Here is a 15,671-nt window from a genome sequence, read left to right as displayed (position 1 = left end):
CACGCACACACTCACCAGATACACACACAGACACGCACGCACACACTCACCAGATACACACACAGACACGCACGCCCACACGCACACACTCACCAGATACACACACAGACACGCACGCACACACTCACCAGATACACACACAGACACGCACGCCCACACGCACACACTCACCAGATACACACACAGACACGCACGCACACACTCACCAGATACACACACAGACACGCACGCACACACTCACCAGATACACACACAGACACGCACGCACACACTCACCAGATACACACACAGACACGCACGCACACACTCACCAGATACACACACAGACACGCACGCCCACACGCACACACTGACCAGATACACACACAGACACGCACGCACACACTCACCAGATACACACACAGACACGCACGCACACACTCACCAGATACACACACAGACACGCACGCCCACACGCACACACTCACCAGATACACACACAGACACGCACGCACACACTCACCAGATACACACACAGACACGCACGCACACACTCACCAGATACACACACAGACACGCACGCACACACTCACCAGATACACACACAGACACGCACGCACACACTCACCAGATACACACACAGACACGCACGCCCACACTCACCAGATACACACACAGACACGCACGCACACACTCACCAGATACACACACAGACACGCACGCACACACTCACCAGATACACACACAGACACGCACGCACACACTCACCAGATACACACACAGACACGCACGCACACACTCACCAGATACACACACAGACACGCACGCCCACACGCACACACTCATCTCGAGGCCCGGCAGCAGATGCCCTGGAATTGTCCAGTGGGCGGCTCCAGAGGATGTTCCCCCACCCCCCAGGTCGCAGGCTAGTGGCCCCCCGCCGTCGATGCCGCCGCCCCGCACCCAGGCCTGCCAACCAACACCCGCCGCTCCTGCCATGTTTTTATAAAGCAAATATTTTTGCACTTCATTTGAAATAAAAATCTCACTTTTACGGTCTTTGTTTGGCCGCCACTGCTTTCGGTCATTGTACCTTTTTTTCGTTTTTACGACGTAGCACAACATGAGTGCCAACAGTGTTTTGTTGCTCGGTTTTTCTCTTTCACAAGACATTCATACCTTTCTACCTTTAAATCCCTCCTTAACATACCTTTTTAAACTCGCTTATTCTCTGTAATTTCTTAATTCAATCTTGTATTAATACTGGCTTTATTGTAACTAATATTTTATTGCTATTTATTAATAACACTATTTTTAAATGATTTTTATGTTGTGATTGTATGGTGTCCTTTAGTGTCTTGAAAGGCAGGTATAAATAAAACGTATTATACAACTTAAATTTATAAATTGATCTGTATACTTCATTTAATTGTGGGGTTTTCAATGTTTTTTTTTTGGATTCTGTTACATGAGTTTCTTGTAAGAGGCATATGTCTGCTTGTAATTTGATTTCTAATTTTTTTTTCCTTCTGAAATAAATCGCACAAATTTTACAGGTTACGAATTTAACTGTAATCATTGATATATTGCATTACTGGTTGAGGTGATAATAATGACTACCTTCACCATAATCATCCCCATTTTACGTGTTTCCCCCTACAGACATTAAGCTAACAAACAAACAGACAAATTCAGAGATGGATATTAAAACGTTAATGCAGCTCATTGTCATGATCGGACGGTAGGCGAGCCGTGGAAGTAGGCGAGAGCAGCCAGGAAGTCAGGTAACGGGGACGGACAGGCACGGACATCTAACGTGACACTACAATGACGGATCTGGGGAAACTAACTGAGACACGGACTAAATACAAAAGACTAGCCAGACATAACAGGACACAGGTGATCACAATCAGGGCTGAACACGAGGTAACGAGGTGGGCGTGACACACATTAGGATCGGACGGAGCGGGGCGTGACACTCATCTTCTCTTCTCCCAAAATTGTTTCAGAATCAGAAGTTTTCTTTTCTCTACTATTTTTTTTTTGGAACCAATTGTTCAGTCTGTAATTAGTCCTTTTCAGTTCCGTTCCTTTACTTTTAATAATTCCTTTTTGTTTGTAAGGTTAAAATTTTGCAATAATTGTGTTCAGTCTTTCCATGTTGGTGTCAAATTTTGGTTGATGCAACAAAATTTTGGCAACTGAAAAACATTTACTGAAAAGCCAAAAATCTAATTTTCGGTTTCAACCAAAACACTTTTTGAAACACTTTTTGAGGTCACAAAAACACGACTGGATTGATTTGAACATTTTTGTAACAGGCTGGGCCACAGCCTGCGTAGTAGGGGTTTAGGCTACCCAACCCTCCGGATGGAGAAGATACAGCAGGATCTGGGTCCCTGTACCCTCACCAACCACCCCCTGAGTCTGCTACATGCACTACGTGAGCAGATCGGCTAAGGCTCCAGGATTTTCCTATCAGCGTCACAGTGCAAACCTGGAGTGTGGTACTGTTGGGAATGGCGTGATGTTTAAGTACCCGCCCTGTACCCCCCTCCACCGAGGTACTCAGCAGTAGCAGGTGAGGCGCCCCTACTCCGGAGAGAGCCTAACTGATAGAAGCAGGATAGCCACTGTACACCAGGATAAGGTAAATTGAACACACAGGCAGTTAATTCCCTGTGGGATATTAATCAAGTTATTAAATGTAAGGAACCAAAACTCACATACAAAAGAGGACTGCAATTACCAAACTGAGTTTCACCAACAACCTGACTCCCCTCTATTAATGAAACCCCAGCCCCTGTCACCCTACTGAGCGCTCAGTGTCTAACGGTAGAGGCCTCAATTAAGAACCCCCATTTACCTCCCTCCTCCTTACTCTGACGGGTTACTTTTCACCCTTCATACAACACAACACATTCGTAGTAATTTTCAGGACACATTCATATAACACATTCACAATAACAACCTCATAACAGAAATTAACCATATTCATTTAGCGCTTTATAACACTGTCACATTATAATAATCAGTCCAATAACATCAACACTCCCCTGCGAAAGTCTGCTCAGTATGTCTACTTCCACAATGTCCGCCAGAGAAATCGGGCATCCGGGCGTACAGTTAGAACATGGCGGGTCTGCCAGGTTGTAGCGTACGCAGCAAATGGGGTGTGCAGCAGCGATCTCTTAAAACTCCGCTTACTGTCTGTCCGGTTAGCGGATGTCTTCTACTTGTTGGCCAAGTTGCTGATCACTCTGACTTGCATTCGCCAAAATAAATTATTATTAAATATCACCTGCGCCGTCCTTGGTGCGTGAAGTTGAAGAGTCGTCTCCATATAGCAGGGAGACTACTGCGATCCCTCCAACCTCCGATTCCCTCTGTGCGGCACCGGGAGTAGCTCTCCGACGATGCCCGTCTGTCGTTCTGGTCGCTGACAGCAATTTTCCTCTCCGGAGCACCAACGTGGCTCGAACCTGCCTTCGAACTAACTCGGTCCTGTGCACCGGTTAAGTAGACTAAGAGATACTCCTTACTCACTCTACACCACCCGTTCCCCCTCGAACACCCCAAAAAAAACTACTTCCTCTCTCTCTCTTCTTCCCGCCTCCCGCGCTGCCCCGCTATACGCAGCAGCATTACGTCGTGACGCACCGTCACATTTTCAAATGAATTCCAAAGTGGACTCTGTGGACTACTGCTGCAAAAGGTCAGATAGTTGTGGTTTATGGTATAATGGCACTGTTGTTCAGGTGCTGGGTCTGATAAATATGAAATTAAGTTCTTTGTCCTTTAGGTGTCATCCATTGCACATGCCATTTCCCATATTTTGTTCTGGGTAAGAAATTCAAAACTCAGGTCAATTTCCGATGTGAATTTAGGCATCAGTTAATTTCTTCTGGAAATAAAAAATACCAACACAATTCTGTTGGTATTTTTGCAATAGTGCAAATACTTGTCAAAGTGTCATGTCAAAATAAAAACTGCATTGCCAACCTGCCGAGCACCATTGAACATGACAAAAAATGCCATACCACTACACAGGTGGTAAATCTACCAATAAGTCATACCTGTTGCTGTCTTTGTACCTATATATTTAAATTTATACTTGTGTTATAATTGGTAAAATTGTGCAGACACAGGAAAGCAGAGAAACCCTCTCATTCTGAGAGAGGGGTTGGGAAACACGGTAAACTGGAAGGGACAAGCACACATGTATTCAGCCACTTTGGAGAAAAGGGGGCTAAAGCAACAGTGGCCAATCTTATCCGCAAAGGGCCGGTGTGTATGCGGGTTTTCGCTGCAACTCCCTAATTTGATTACTAATTAGAAAATGTTCTCACCGACATTTTCAACATCTCTCTGAGCAGCGCTGTTGTTCCCACGTGCTTCAAGGCCACTACCATCGTCCCCGTGCCCAAGAAGTCTACTGTGTCCTGTCTCAATGACTACCGTCCCGTTGCACTTACACCCATCATCATGAAGTGCTTCGAGCGGCTCGTCATGAGACACATCAAGAGCCTGCTGCCCCCCTCACTGGACCCACTGCAATTTGCGTACCGTCCTAACCGCTCAACGGACGACGCCATCTCCACTACACTCCATCTTGCCCTTACACACTTGGACAAGAAGGACACTTACGTTCGAATGCTGTACATAGATTTCAGCTCAGCATTCAACACTATCATCCCCCAACAACTGATCGGGAAGCTGAGCCTGTTGGGCCTGAACACCTCCCTCGGCAACTGGATCCTGGACTTTCTGTCCGGAAGGCCTCAGTCAGTACGGATCGGGAACTGCACCTCCAGCACCACCACACTGAGCACTGGGGCCCCACAAGGCTGTGTGCTCAGTCCCTTGCTGTTCACACTACTGACTCATGACTGTGTAGCAACACACAGTTCGAATCACATCATTAAGTTCGCTGATGACACGACCGTGGTGGGTCTCATTAGCAAGAACGACGAGTCAGCGTACAGGGAGGAAGTGCAGAGGCTAACGGACTGGTGTAAAGACAACAACCTGTCTCTGAATGTTGACAAGACAAAGGAGATGGTTGTTGACTTTAGGAGGTCACGAGGCGACCATTCTCCGCTGAGCATCAACGGCTCCTCTGTGGAGATCGTCGAGAGCACCAAATTCCTGGGTGTCCACCTGGAGAAGGACCTCAGCTGGTCTCTCAACACCAGCTCCCTACACAAGAAAGCCCAACAGCGTCTCTTCTTTCTGAGAAGACTGAGGAGGGCCCAGCTTCCACCACCAATCCTGACCACCTTCTATAGAGGAACTATCGAGAGCATCCTGAGTGGCAGCATCACTGTCTGGTTTGGGAATTGTGCCATATCGGACCGCAAGACCCTACAGCGGATAGTGAGGACAGCAGAGAAGATCATCGGGGTCTCTCTCCCCTCTATTGGAGACATCTACACCACACGCTGCATCCGCAAAGCCACCAGCATTGTGGCTGATCGGACACACCCCTCTCACACACACTTCACACTCCTGCCATCTGGAAAAAGGTACCGAAGCATTCGGGCACACACATCCAGACTGTGTAACAGTTTTTTTCCACAAGCCATCCGTCTTCTCAACAAAAACAGACTGGACTGATAATTGCGCGCACATACACACACACACACACACACACACACACAAACATTATCACTCAGCTCACCTCATCTACCTCAAAACATTGGGACTGGACTGACTAATCAACACAAGTGCAAACACACTGACCTACACTACCAAACTATCGTACACACCAACCTGTAAATGCTCTTTAGCACAATATTCAATACTGGATTACTTTTTGCACTAATTCCTAAATTCTTGCTGCTATGTTAAGGAACGTCTACTGTTTCTCCACTACCTCAACTCATCACCTCAACACCATATTATTATGTTATGTTATGTCTTGTTTATCGCACTTTTGTTGTTGCTCTTGTTTGCACATTCGCACGTGCACTTTATTCTATGTTGTAAAATTATGTTGCCAATCTGTCTTGTCTCTGCTAGCCAGCTAACTAGGCCTCTTAGTTAGCTAGTTTTAGTTTTTCTGTTAATTTATGTTGTAAATCTATGTTGCATGTAGCACCTTGGTCCTGGAGGAACGTTGTTTCGTTTCACTGTGTACTACCTGTATATGGTTGAAGTGACAATAAAGCCTACTTGACTTGACTTGACTTGACTTGACTGATTGGATGAAAAGTCCTCACACCTGGGTTTGAACAGCTGACCTACTGTACAGCTTATCCCAAAAACCTGCATACACACCGGCCCTTTGCAGATAAGATTGCGCACCCCTGGGCTAAAGAGTAGCCTACTACTTAACAATTGCACTTCCTTGTACTGAGTAAACCAGTTAGATCGGTTATATAGAGCTGCGCAGTCACGGAACTGGTGCAGGATTAACGTCAGTTTTATTATGGGGAGAGATACCGTAAAAGGTGGTGTGTCTTGCAGGTACCAATTCGTCAGAGCGGACCCAAGCCTGAAAGCTACTATAAATTACTAAATAAAATCATTTATATTCATAAATTAATAAAACTATCCTATCTGATCTTGATTGTTTCAGCCCAATCATATATTCCAACTAGCATCCAACGGCCGCTTACTAGGCATGAATCGATCACTGGTAAGTTCAATTTCCCATTTGAATTTGTAATGTTTGAAATGAAGGACATTTGCTGTAAGTTTGACTGACATATGTACAAATGAACATACATTTTCTGTGAGTATGTGGATATTTTCTGGTCATAAATGGGGGCAGATAATAGACAATTGCAACATTGCAAAACGTTTTAGTAATACTATGCCTTGAGGAAACTAAGAGACACAATTAACTTTCATTTTACAGATCGCTACATATAATACCCGAAATCTGACACAGTGTGAAAATGCGAAGAAGTTTTTTATATTTGTCTGCATCGCTACAGTTGGTCTGATACTGACTAAGGTAATGACAGTTTTATTATAAGAGGACTGATTTAGTTTGAAATGGAAAATTATTAGGCTATTATTATTATTATTATTATTATTATTATTATTATTATTATTGCTGTGCTTTCCAGGGGGGTATTCCAGAAAGCTTGGTTAACTTACCATTTGGTAAATCTTAACCTCTGGGTTGATATACCCCAAACCCGCATACCATGAGTATGTCGGTTCCAAAACACCTGAGAAGAGTAAGTTCAATCAACCTCCTATCGGTTACCCAGAGTTAATGCGCGTGCACCGTGCATACATAAAGACGTTTTCAATAGATCGCCGATTTCACGAGTCAGAATGGAAAATCAAAGTGAAAAAAAGAGAGCGGCATACTTCACAGAGGCGGAGTTGGAAGTTTTAATGCACGCATATGAGGAATTCAAGCCAATAATAATGAAAAAAAGCAATACGGCTGCATCGGCTAAAGAAAGAGTTGGCTTAGCAAAAAATAACGGACAGAGTAAATGCGTGTGTATTAAATTGCAAATTTGACATCGCCTCCCCTTTTATTATAATGCAAAATAATTAAACACATAACCCTTCCGCATCCTTTTTACTGTTAAATCACTATGAAAGCATTTACTTTTCCTGCCATTCATTTCTTTAGGTTAAAATAACAATGTGTATCGACTAGGAATATATGGTTTCTTATTTAATAAGGTGTAATCCTTCTGGAGACAGAAGAACTTTGAGCCAAGTCAAAATGAAACACAAAAACATTCTGCAAAAAGGTAATTGATTACACGATCACTGAACTATTTATTAAACACGATTTAGTATATTCTTTCTGTCATGTAGCTAATAGAAAAAAGGCTGAAGCCCGTCTAACTGGCGGGGGCCCACCACCACCTCCCCTCACCCCATCTGAGGGCAACCAGTGGTAACCAGCATTGTACTGTCCTGTAATGATTACCTATAGTTAGTGGAAAAAAGTAATGAGTTTGATGATTTTAACAAGGCAAAAAATTAAGGATACAAAATCAAGTTACCTGCACATTGATACTATGAATAGATTTTCTCCACTATCTTGCTGTACTTGTATAGTGACAATAAAGACATCTATCTATCTATCTATCTATCTATCTATCTATCAATCTATCTATCTATCAATCAATCAATCAATCAATCAATCAACATAGTCTCCCTCATTTATTGAAGGAGCTTTAATAGGAATGTAGGTGCCATCAATGCACCCAATTATGAATGAATGAATGCCTTTTATTGTCACTATACATGTATTACATGTATTCCAAATTACATTTGGAAACCCTGAAATAGAAAGTCATATATGGAAGTATCAAGTGTGTGTGTGTGCAAGATGAATACATGTAGGCTATAGATATAAATAGTATGACTATATATTAAATATGCATCATAGATTTTACTACAAAGGACAAACCTACCACTCTGTGGAATTCCTCTTTAATAACATGCAGAGCTTTATGGACAGGGAACTGTACAAACGTGTGTAAGAAGCGTTAAGTACCAGACATACTGTGCGAACGGCTCTACACACAGTTGCCTTTCCTATATGCTCTGCGTTGCCCATATTGTACAAAAAATGCCCTGACGCAAAACACCGAAGTGCTATGCACAGAATGTTTTCTGTGCTAAGCGCAGACCCGCGGTTTGGGTTTGTGACATTTGCAATATGTGATTTCAAGAGATGTTAAGTAAATGGACGATTCTTTTGAAAACTGATAACGCTTTTTCAAATAATCATTAGGAAATGAAAATATATGAATACGCGGTCTTATAACTCTCTCCCGGCGAAAAAAACCTCGTATAATTTATGCCTCCACGTCCACAGGATCGTCATCAAAAGGGCACGCCATGCTCAGTAACCTTCTGCAACAAACTTACCCTGGAACATAACCTGCTACTGAGCAGGTTATCTTCAGAGAGTAAGCTGCTATGGTTACGTACATACCCAGAAAGTTAATCTCCGTTTTTGGAACCGAAAGTTGAGGTTATCCACTAACTTACCGTTAAACTTACCCAGGTATGTCACATAACCTGCTTTCTGGAATACCCCCCAGGAACACGCCGTTTAATGGCAGCACAAAGCACGCAACGTCACAACATCAATGACCGGACTGGGGAAACAAACGGAAACGCGGACTAAATACTATGAACTAATGACAACAATCATAAACAGCTGTAAAACACTGGGATTCCACATGAGGTTAACGAGGCGGCGTGGCACATGAGAGGAGCGGACGATCGGGGCATGACAGAACCCCCCCCCCCCCCAAAGGCACGCACACCGGGCGCGCCCCAGGGGAGGCGACGGACGCGACGAGACTGGGGACATGGGACCTGGAGAGACAAAAACAAGAGCAAAACACATCAACGAAGCACAGGAAACAGGACAGACACACAAAACAGACACAGGGACAGCAACTCAGACAACCACCGACAAACCACGGGAAAAGCAAACAGACACAGGGGCAACAACGGAGACCCAGGGGAAACACCAACGGGAGGAACGAAGGGGCCAGGAGTGAACGAAGGAGAAACAGGAGGACAAGGAGCAGACACAGGGGGCACAAAGGCAAAGGGCGGGGGGAAACAGGGAGCTGGAGGGAACCCCAGCAGGCGAGGGGCGGAAGCCGCAGGGGCCACAGGTGCCCGCGAGGAGGGAGCAGGAGGGAAGGCCGAAGGCGAGGAGGAGGAAGGCGAAGGGAGCAACGGAGGAGTCGAGGAGGAAGACGAAGGGGACACAGGCGGAGAGAAGGGGGGAGCAGCAGCCGCGGCAGGCGAAGACGCAGCCGCCGCCGGCCAAGGCGTAGGCGACCGACGAGTCGGAGGCAAGGGAACCCGCAGTCGACCGACGAGGCGTTGGAGGCGGGACCACAGCCGGCCGACGAGGCGCCGGAGGCGGGACCGGAGGCGACCACCGAACCGAAGCCAGGGGAGCTGCAGGCGACCGCTGAGCCGCAGCCAGGGGGACCACAAGCGAGCCAGGGGGTAGGGTGGGCGGGACCCGGCCCCGGCGCAGGTGTCCCCTCCCCTTCCGGGAGACCGAGAGGCGGGGACCCGGCCGGGGTCTGTCACACTGGGGTGACGGTGGCAGAGTCACAGGGGAAGTCACGGGGGCAGTCACAGGGGAAGCCACGGGGGCAGTCACAGGGGAAGCCACGGGGAAAACCAAGGCAATCCCCAAGGGGTCCCACTCAAGCTCCCCCTCTGACTCCACTATGGAGGGAGGAGCATCAGAACAGCAGTCAGGGACCTCCTCGGGGACAGGAGCATTGGGAGTCGTGGGGGGCTGAGCTGAGAGCTCAGGGGCCGTGGGGAGCTCAGGAGTCAGGGCCTCAGGCGAGGTAGCCGGGCAGAGCGGCGGCATCAGGCGGGGCCGCGGGCAGAGCGGCGGCATCAGGCGGGGCCGCGGGCAGAGCGGCGGCATCAGGCGGGGCCGCGGGCAGAGCGGCGGCATCAGGCGGAGCCTCAGCAGGCGTGCGGCCAGCTGCAGGCACGGGAGGCACTGGGGGCGCAGCTGCAGCAGCAGGGGACCGAGCTGGTAGCTCAGGCATTGGAGTCACAGGGAGCACGGGAGTCACTGGGAGCACGAGAGTCACTGGGGGCACCGCAGGAGCAGGAGATGACACGGGTGCCTCTGGGGGCGCCGCAGGAGCCTCTGGAGGAGCCAGCTCTGAACGCAATCGGAGCAGCTCTCTCAGGGTCTCCTCTGCCTGAATCAGCTGCTGGAGGGGGGACTCAGGGGTCATTGCTGCGAACTCCCTCCGCAGCTGCTCCAGGAGCGCAATTGCCTCCAGGGAGCCCCTTAGGGCGGGTTCACCCACCACCCGCCAGTATAGACCCTGGAGGGTAAGAAACCTCTTCGCGGTCTCCAGGCGGGGCCGTGGCTCAGGAAACTCGGGGGGCGCTGCAGCCTCTGGAACCACGGGGGGCGCTGCCCGCTTCCGAAAACGCGGAACCCGCGGGAGAGCGTCCTTAATGGACCTGGCCCCTTTAAGGGCCAGGCGCGTCCCGAAGAAGGGGCAGGCTGCTGGCTCAGGCAGAGAAGCGGCGGGCAGACGGGCCTCAGGCGTCCGCCTAGGCAAAGCGGCGGTGACATCACCCGCGAACACCACTGGGTCGAGAATCGGGCGAGGAGTCTCCCTACGCGCAGCAGGGCAAGCGGCGGAAAGGTAGACGGCCCCCAGACAGACCTCCTGCGTGTCCTCCTGTCTCCTGCCTCTCCGTTTTTTCCTCCATGTTGGGGGAAGCGGAGGCGGCGGCGCATCGTGCTGGAAGCCGTCTGGTAGTCCGCCGTCATAGGCAACCCGTCGAATCATGGACTCGGCGGCTCCCTCCCGAAGCCTCCGCACGTTGTCGCGCACCTCCCCCGCAAGGTGTGCGTCTCCGGGCAGAGACATCTCTTCTAAGACGTCCCTGCTCCGGCTGGCTATAGCCCGAAGCAGGGGATCCTTCCGGACTTCGGGCTGAGCAAGTCAATATAAAACCTCGTCGGTGAGGTCGAGGAATTCTGCCTCACCGATCTAGGGTGTCTTGTGGAGTCCGGTCATTCTGTTATGGAACGTACACGCCCGGAGCGCAGACAAACAAGGCAGGAATTCAGGGATCAGGAACACGCCGTTTAATGGCAGCACAAAGCACGCAACGTTACAACATCAATGACCGGACTGGGGAAACAAACGGAAACGCGGACTAAATACAATGAACTAATGACAACAATCAGAAACAGCTGTAAAACACTGGGATTCCACATGAGGTTAACGAGGGGGCGTGGCACATGAGAGGAGCGGACGATCGGGGCATGACAGAGGTGCCCCTGAGGAGAGGTTTGGGAACTGAAGCGGTGTTCATCTAGCCATCCAACTAGATATCAGTAACTGTTTAGAAAACAGAAGAAATTATTACTAGTTTTTATTGTGTTTCTCTTAATTTGCACATGTTCTAATGTTAAATTGTGTTTTTTGTTCTAAGCCAAAGTACACTTGCTACCCAGATAAACAGCTTTAAACATTTCTTTGGATTGCCTAAGACTTTTGTACAGTACTGTATGTAGCAGTCCATACCTTACGTTCCTGGGATCCCTGTCTGGTTTGCAGTTGCTTCTTGAAATTGTCTCATCAAAATTGTTGGATTAGGTCATTGGTTTCACCTGTTAAATTACACGATTAACACATACTAGTGGTGCAGTGCAAGGCATGCTAGTAGCAGAATAACTATAGCCTACCTGACTGGCCACTTGCCGTCACAGTATAATTTAAAATAAAATTTTGTATTGATATCTAGAGAAACATTAGTATGATGGTGTTATCTTTAAGTCCGCAAATTACAAGTGCAGCACAGTGGGCTTACTGCAATGGTCATGTGTTCAATGACATGGAAAAAAAGCTTGTCTGATGCTTAGCTTTCCAGCTGAGCTCAATCTGTAATATATAGTGCAGTGAAACTTATTTTTCAGTCACACCTTTGGAAAGAAGAGCATTACCATTGCTTATTACCCTTGTCAAACAGCGAATAATTAGTTTATTCTTAATAAAAGAATAACTGACGAGTACAATATTCATATACTGTCTATACACTCAGGGACGTTGCTAAAGATTTTGGGCCCCATGAGAGCAGATCATATTCGGCCCCCCAGTCCAGACCAATCCAGTTATTTCCAAATATTTTAGGGCCCCCGTCCTTAGAATCATCCTAAACCAGGGGTCTCCAACTCCGGTCCTGGAGAGCTACTATCCAGTAGGTTTTCTGTCCCACTTGGCTTCTGATGAGCCACAACTGTTCCTGGTATTTACCAGAGAACAGGTGTGGCTCATCAGAAGCCGGGTAGGATAGAAAACCTACTGGACAGTAGCTCTCCAGGACCGGAGTTGGAGACCCCTGTCCTAAACCTCTCCCCCACACACCCACCTTTACAGCACTGTATACACTTATCTTGTACTGTGATACATAAATTGGTAATGAAAGGCTGGAACATGAAACGGAGAGACAATTGATTTTCTATTATTTTTCCAAATGTAGAGACACTTAAGAAGCAGCATCCACCGACTGCCAAGCATCGCAAGTGTTCCACATCCGGAGATGACTGTAGATGATGTGATGCTCTCCCTCCAGGGGGATCTCCCTCCAACATCTGTCTGGGAGTCTGTCCAGAACACCTCCAGTCCTGCTCAGAGCACAGCCAGTCTGGAGCATCTCCAAGCCCAGTACTGTATGGGAGACACCTTAGACGTGCGTGTGGACATGCGGGACCACAGTGGGAGGCCCAAGACTCATGGAGGAGACTTCATATTGGCCCGGATTCACTCCCCCAAACTACAGGCCTCCGCCACAGGAGCCGTCACTGACCTCCGTAACGGCTCCTACCGTGTCCGCTTCACCCTGCTCTGGCCTGGGGAGGTGCAAGTCTCTGTGCTCCTCATGCACTCGTCTGAGGCGGTGCAGGCCCTGTGGAGGTCCAGGCAGCTCAACTACAACAAGATCACACACAAAGGAAACTTTGTCAATGGGAGCAAAACTGAGACAACTGAGTGCGGCTTCCAGCTGAACGCGAGTAAATCCCAGTGCGAGTACAAAGACGAGAGGGACGGAGAATCCTACGCCTGTTACACACCCCCAACCCTGCCCTGTCACTCGATTGACACCATGTCTTCATTCAACACGCCAGGATCTGCACTCACCAAGGAGGAAGCTTCTCTACTGACTGGGTAAAACAGACTCTGTGTAGATGTCAACAGAGCTGCTGTTCTTGTGGTTTCCAGAGTAGTTTGCTCCAAGGCTGAATGTATTTTTTCCTTCAATTCATGGCTATTATACATTTTTTTTCTTTAAGGAATAACATTGGAGTGAAGATAAAGAACAAATTTGGCAACGTGGATGTCAGAAAGTGTTCTGGTAAATCTCAGCTTTAGTTAACTGCAGTTTTCTTGTTTTAAGAAATTTGGTGTTGGTAGTTGGTTTGAACAAACTCAAAGTCAAATAAGTTTCAAAAGAAATTTAAAATCTAAAATCCCATCTTGGAAGTGTATCCAGTGATATCTTCATTGTTTCTCTCTGTCTCTAGTTATCCCCTACAACAAATGGAGGGATTGTGTTGAGAGAATCAATCCCAGCATCTCGAGTGGTTATTTCTGGAGAAACCAGTGGTCTTCCTTGTGCTGTAAAACCGGCAGCTTCTTCACTTTGGAGTCCATCAAAAGCTGTTTGAAGGGAAAGAAAATATTCTTTATGGGAGACTCTACAGTTCGGCAGTGGATTGAGTATTTGATTAATATACAAAAAGGTAACAAGTTACAACTGTCATCATCATCATTGATTCTCTTATAAATGTTGCTGCTGTCTCTGAATATTATTATCTGTGACAATTACATTGCCCCTTGTAAATATCTATCAGAGACTCATGTTCAGTTTTTTTGTCATGATGCTGTTGCAAATGTGTTTTTTCCCCTTTAATTTATAGAGTTTCACTCAGTTTTAAACTCAGTTAAAGGCATTTCCTCCATTAAGTTTGTGAACCCTAAGGGAGAGTACAGCATCCAGTGGAAAGTACACAACTATCCTTGGATAACTGCCCATAAAAGCAAACTCAGTGAATCTTCCTATATTTCCCGGGATTTGGATACTATCGGAGCAGAGGGAGAGGACACAGTGGTGGTGATCGGAGTGGGGCAGCACTTCCGGGCCTACCCCCTGGAGCTCTTTGTCCGCAGGTTGCTGAGCCTGCGGAGGGCCATCCAGAGGCTGCAGGCCCGCAGTCCCGGGACCCGCATCTTCATCAAGCTGGAGAACACCAGGGAGCTCTCCTCAGAACCAGAACGCTTCAGCGACTGGCACGGACACCTGCAGAACCTGGCTCAGAGGAAGGTGTTCGGGGACCTGGAGGTGGGGTTTGTGGATGCCTGGGAGATGACAGTGGCTGCCAACACCTTTGTCACCCACCCCAACCCAACATTCATTGCCAGTGAGGTGGCAGAGTTTCTGTCCCGTCTCTGTCATACTCCACAGGATACCAGTGCCAGACCAGTATCATAGAACAACTTCTGTTTAAGCTATATAACACAAATTTTGTTCCTGGATAGTATTTGTTATTTCATAATTGCTTATGTTCTAAATGTGAAGAAAATGGCCATTATTCCCTTTACTTTTGTGATTGGATAATGAAATTTAGAAATGAACCTATTTTCTATGTAAAAATGGGCAAATATGCACATTTTCAATTCTGTAAGATCTGAATAAAACAACATTTGAATCAAGATTCAAGATTTATTATTTGTCACATACATAGTTATACCCTGAACAACCCTTAGACTGTGCAAATCAAAAATAGAATTAATAAGTCAACAAGTTAAAAAATAATCTAAGAATGAAATATATACATGATACAGAGAAATATAGAATTTGTTCTAATATAGATAAATTCTTATGGTTTTAACTGTACGTGTGCATATGATGTAGGAACTTTGTATTTAAAGTGCAATGTGTCTTGTTGCAGGTGAGAAGTATAAGCAAAGATGGATATGCAATTTACACATTGTTAAAATAGCCGGGTGGTGACAAGTAGGAAGAGTTTACATGAGTTGTGTATATTAAGGGTGTAGTGGTGGCATGTCCTGATTAAGGCGTCTTATGGCGTGAGGATAGAAGCTCCTCCTGAATCTCTGTGTTGTACCATAATACTCCTAAAGCGCCTGCCTGATTTCAGCAGCTCAAACAGACAGTTA

General features: G+C 47.0%; 1 protein-coding gene across 2 annotated transcripts; it reads left to right on the top strand.

Annotated features, from left to right (window-relative positions):
* Positions 1-3,630: 3,630 nt before the first annotated feature.
* LOC111849763 (NXPE family member 4-like) lies at positions 3,631-15,093 on the top strand. Of its 2 annotated transcripts, none has more exons than XM_072714349.1 (7): positions 3,631-3,694; positions 6,560-6,619; positions 6,842-6,940; positions 12,973-13,658; positions 13,784-13,845; positions 14,015-14,233; positions 14,411-15,093. In XM_072714349.1, exons 2-7 carry the CDS (start codon positions 6,605-6,607, stop codon positions 14,980-14,982), a joined length of 1,653 nt encoding a protein of 550 aa, XP_072570450.1. In that variant the 5' UTR covers positions 3,631-3,694; positions 6,560-6,604; the 3' UTR covers positions 14,983-15,093. The 2 variants fall into 2 exon arrangements, with proteins under 2 accessions (XP_072570450.1, XP_023678699.2); XM_023822931.2 differs by lacking the exon at positions 3,631-3,694 and adding an exon at positions 6,397-6,447.
* Positions 15,094-15,671: the final 578 nt, after the last annotated feature.

The sequence above is a fragment of the Paramormyrops kingsleyae genome, chromosome 7, assembly GCF_048594095.1.
Source record: "Paramormyrops kingsleyae isolate MSU_618 chromosome 7, PKINGS_0.4, whole genome shotgun sequence".
NCBI classification, from domain to species: domain Eukaryota; kingdom Metazoa; phylum Chordata; class Actinopteri; order Osteoglossiformes; family Mormyridae; genus Paramormyrops; species Paramormyrops kingsleyae.
This window is presented reverse-complemented; position numbering and strand designations above follow the sequence as displayed.

What these genes read in the sequence shown, in the direction of transcription:
- LOC111849763 (XM_072714349.1), top strand. An exon ending in GGATGTCAGAAAGTGTTCTG is followed by an intron (nt 13,846 to 14,014) that starts GTAAATCTCAGC and finishes CTCTGTCTCTAG; the next exon opens with TTATCCCCTACAACAAATGG. An exon ending in TTTGATTAATATACAAAAAG is followed by an intron (nt 14,234 to 14,410) that starts GTAACAAGTTAC and finishes TTTAATTTATAG; the next exon opens with AGTTTCACTCAGTTTTAAAC.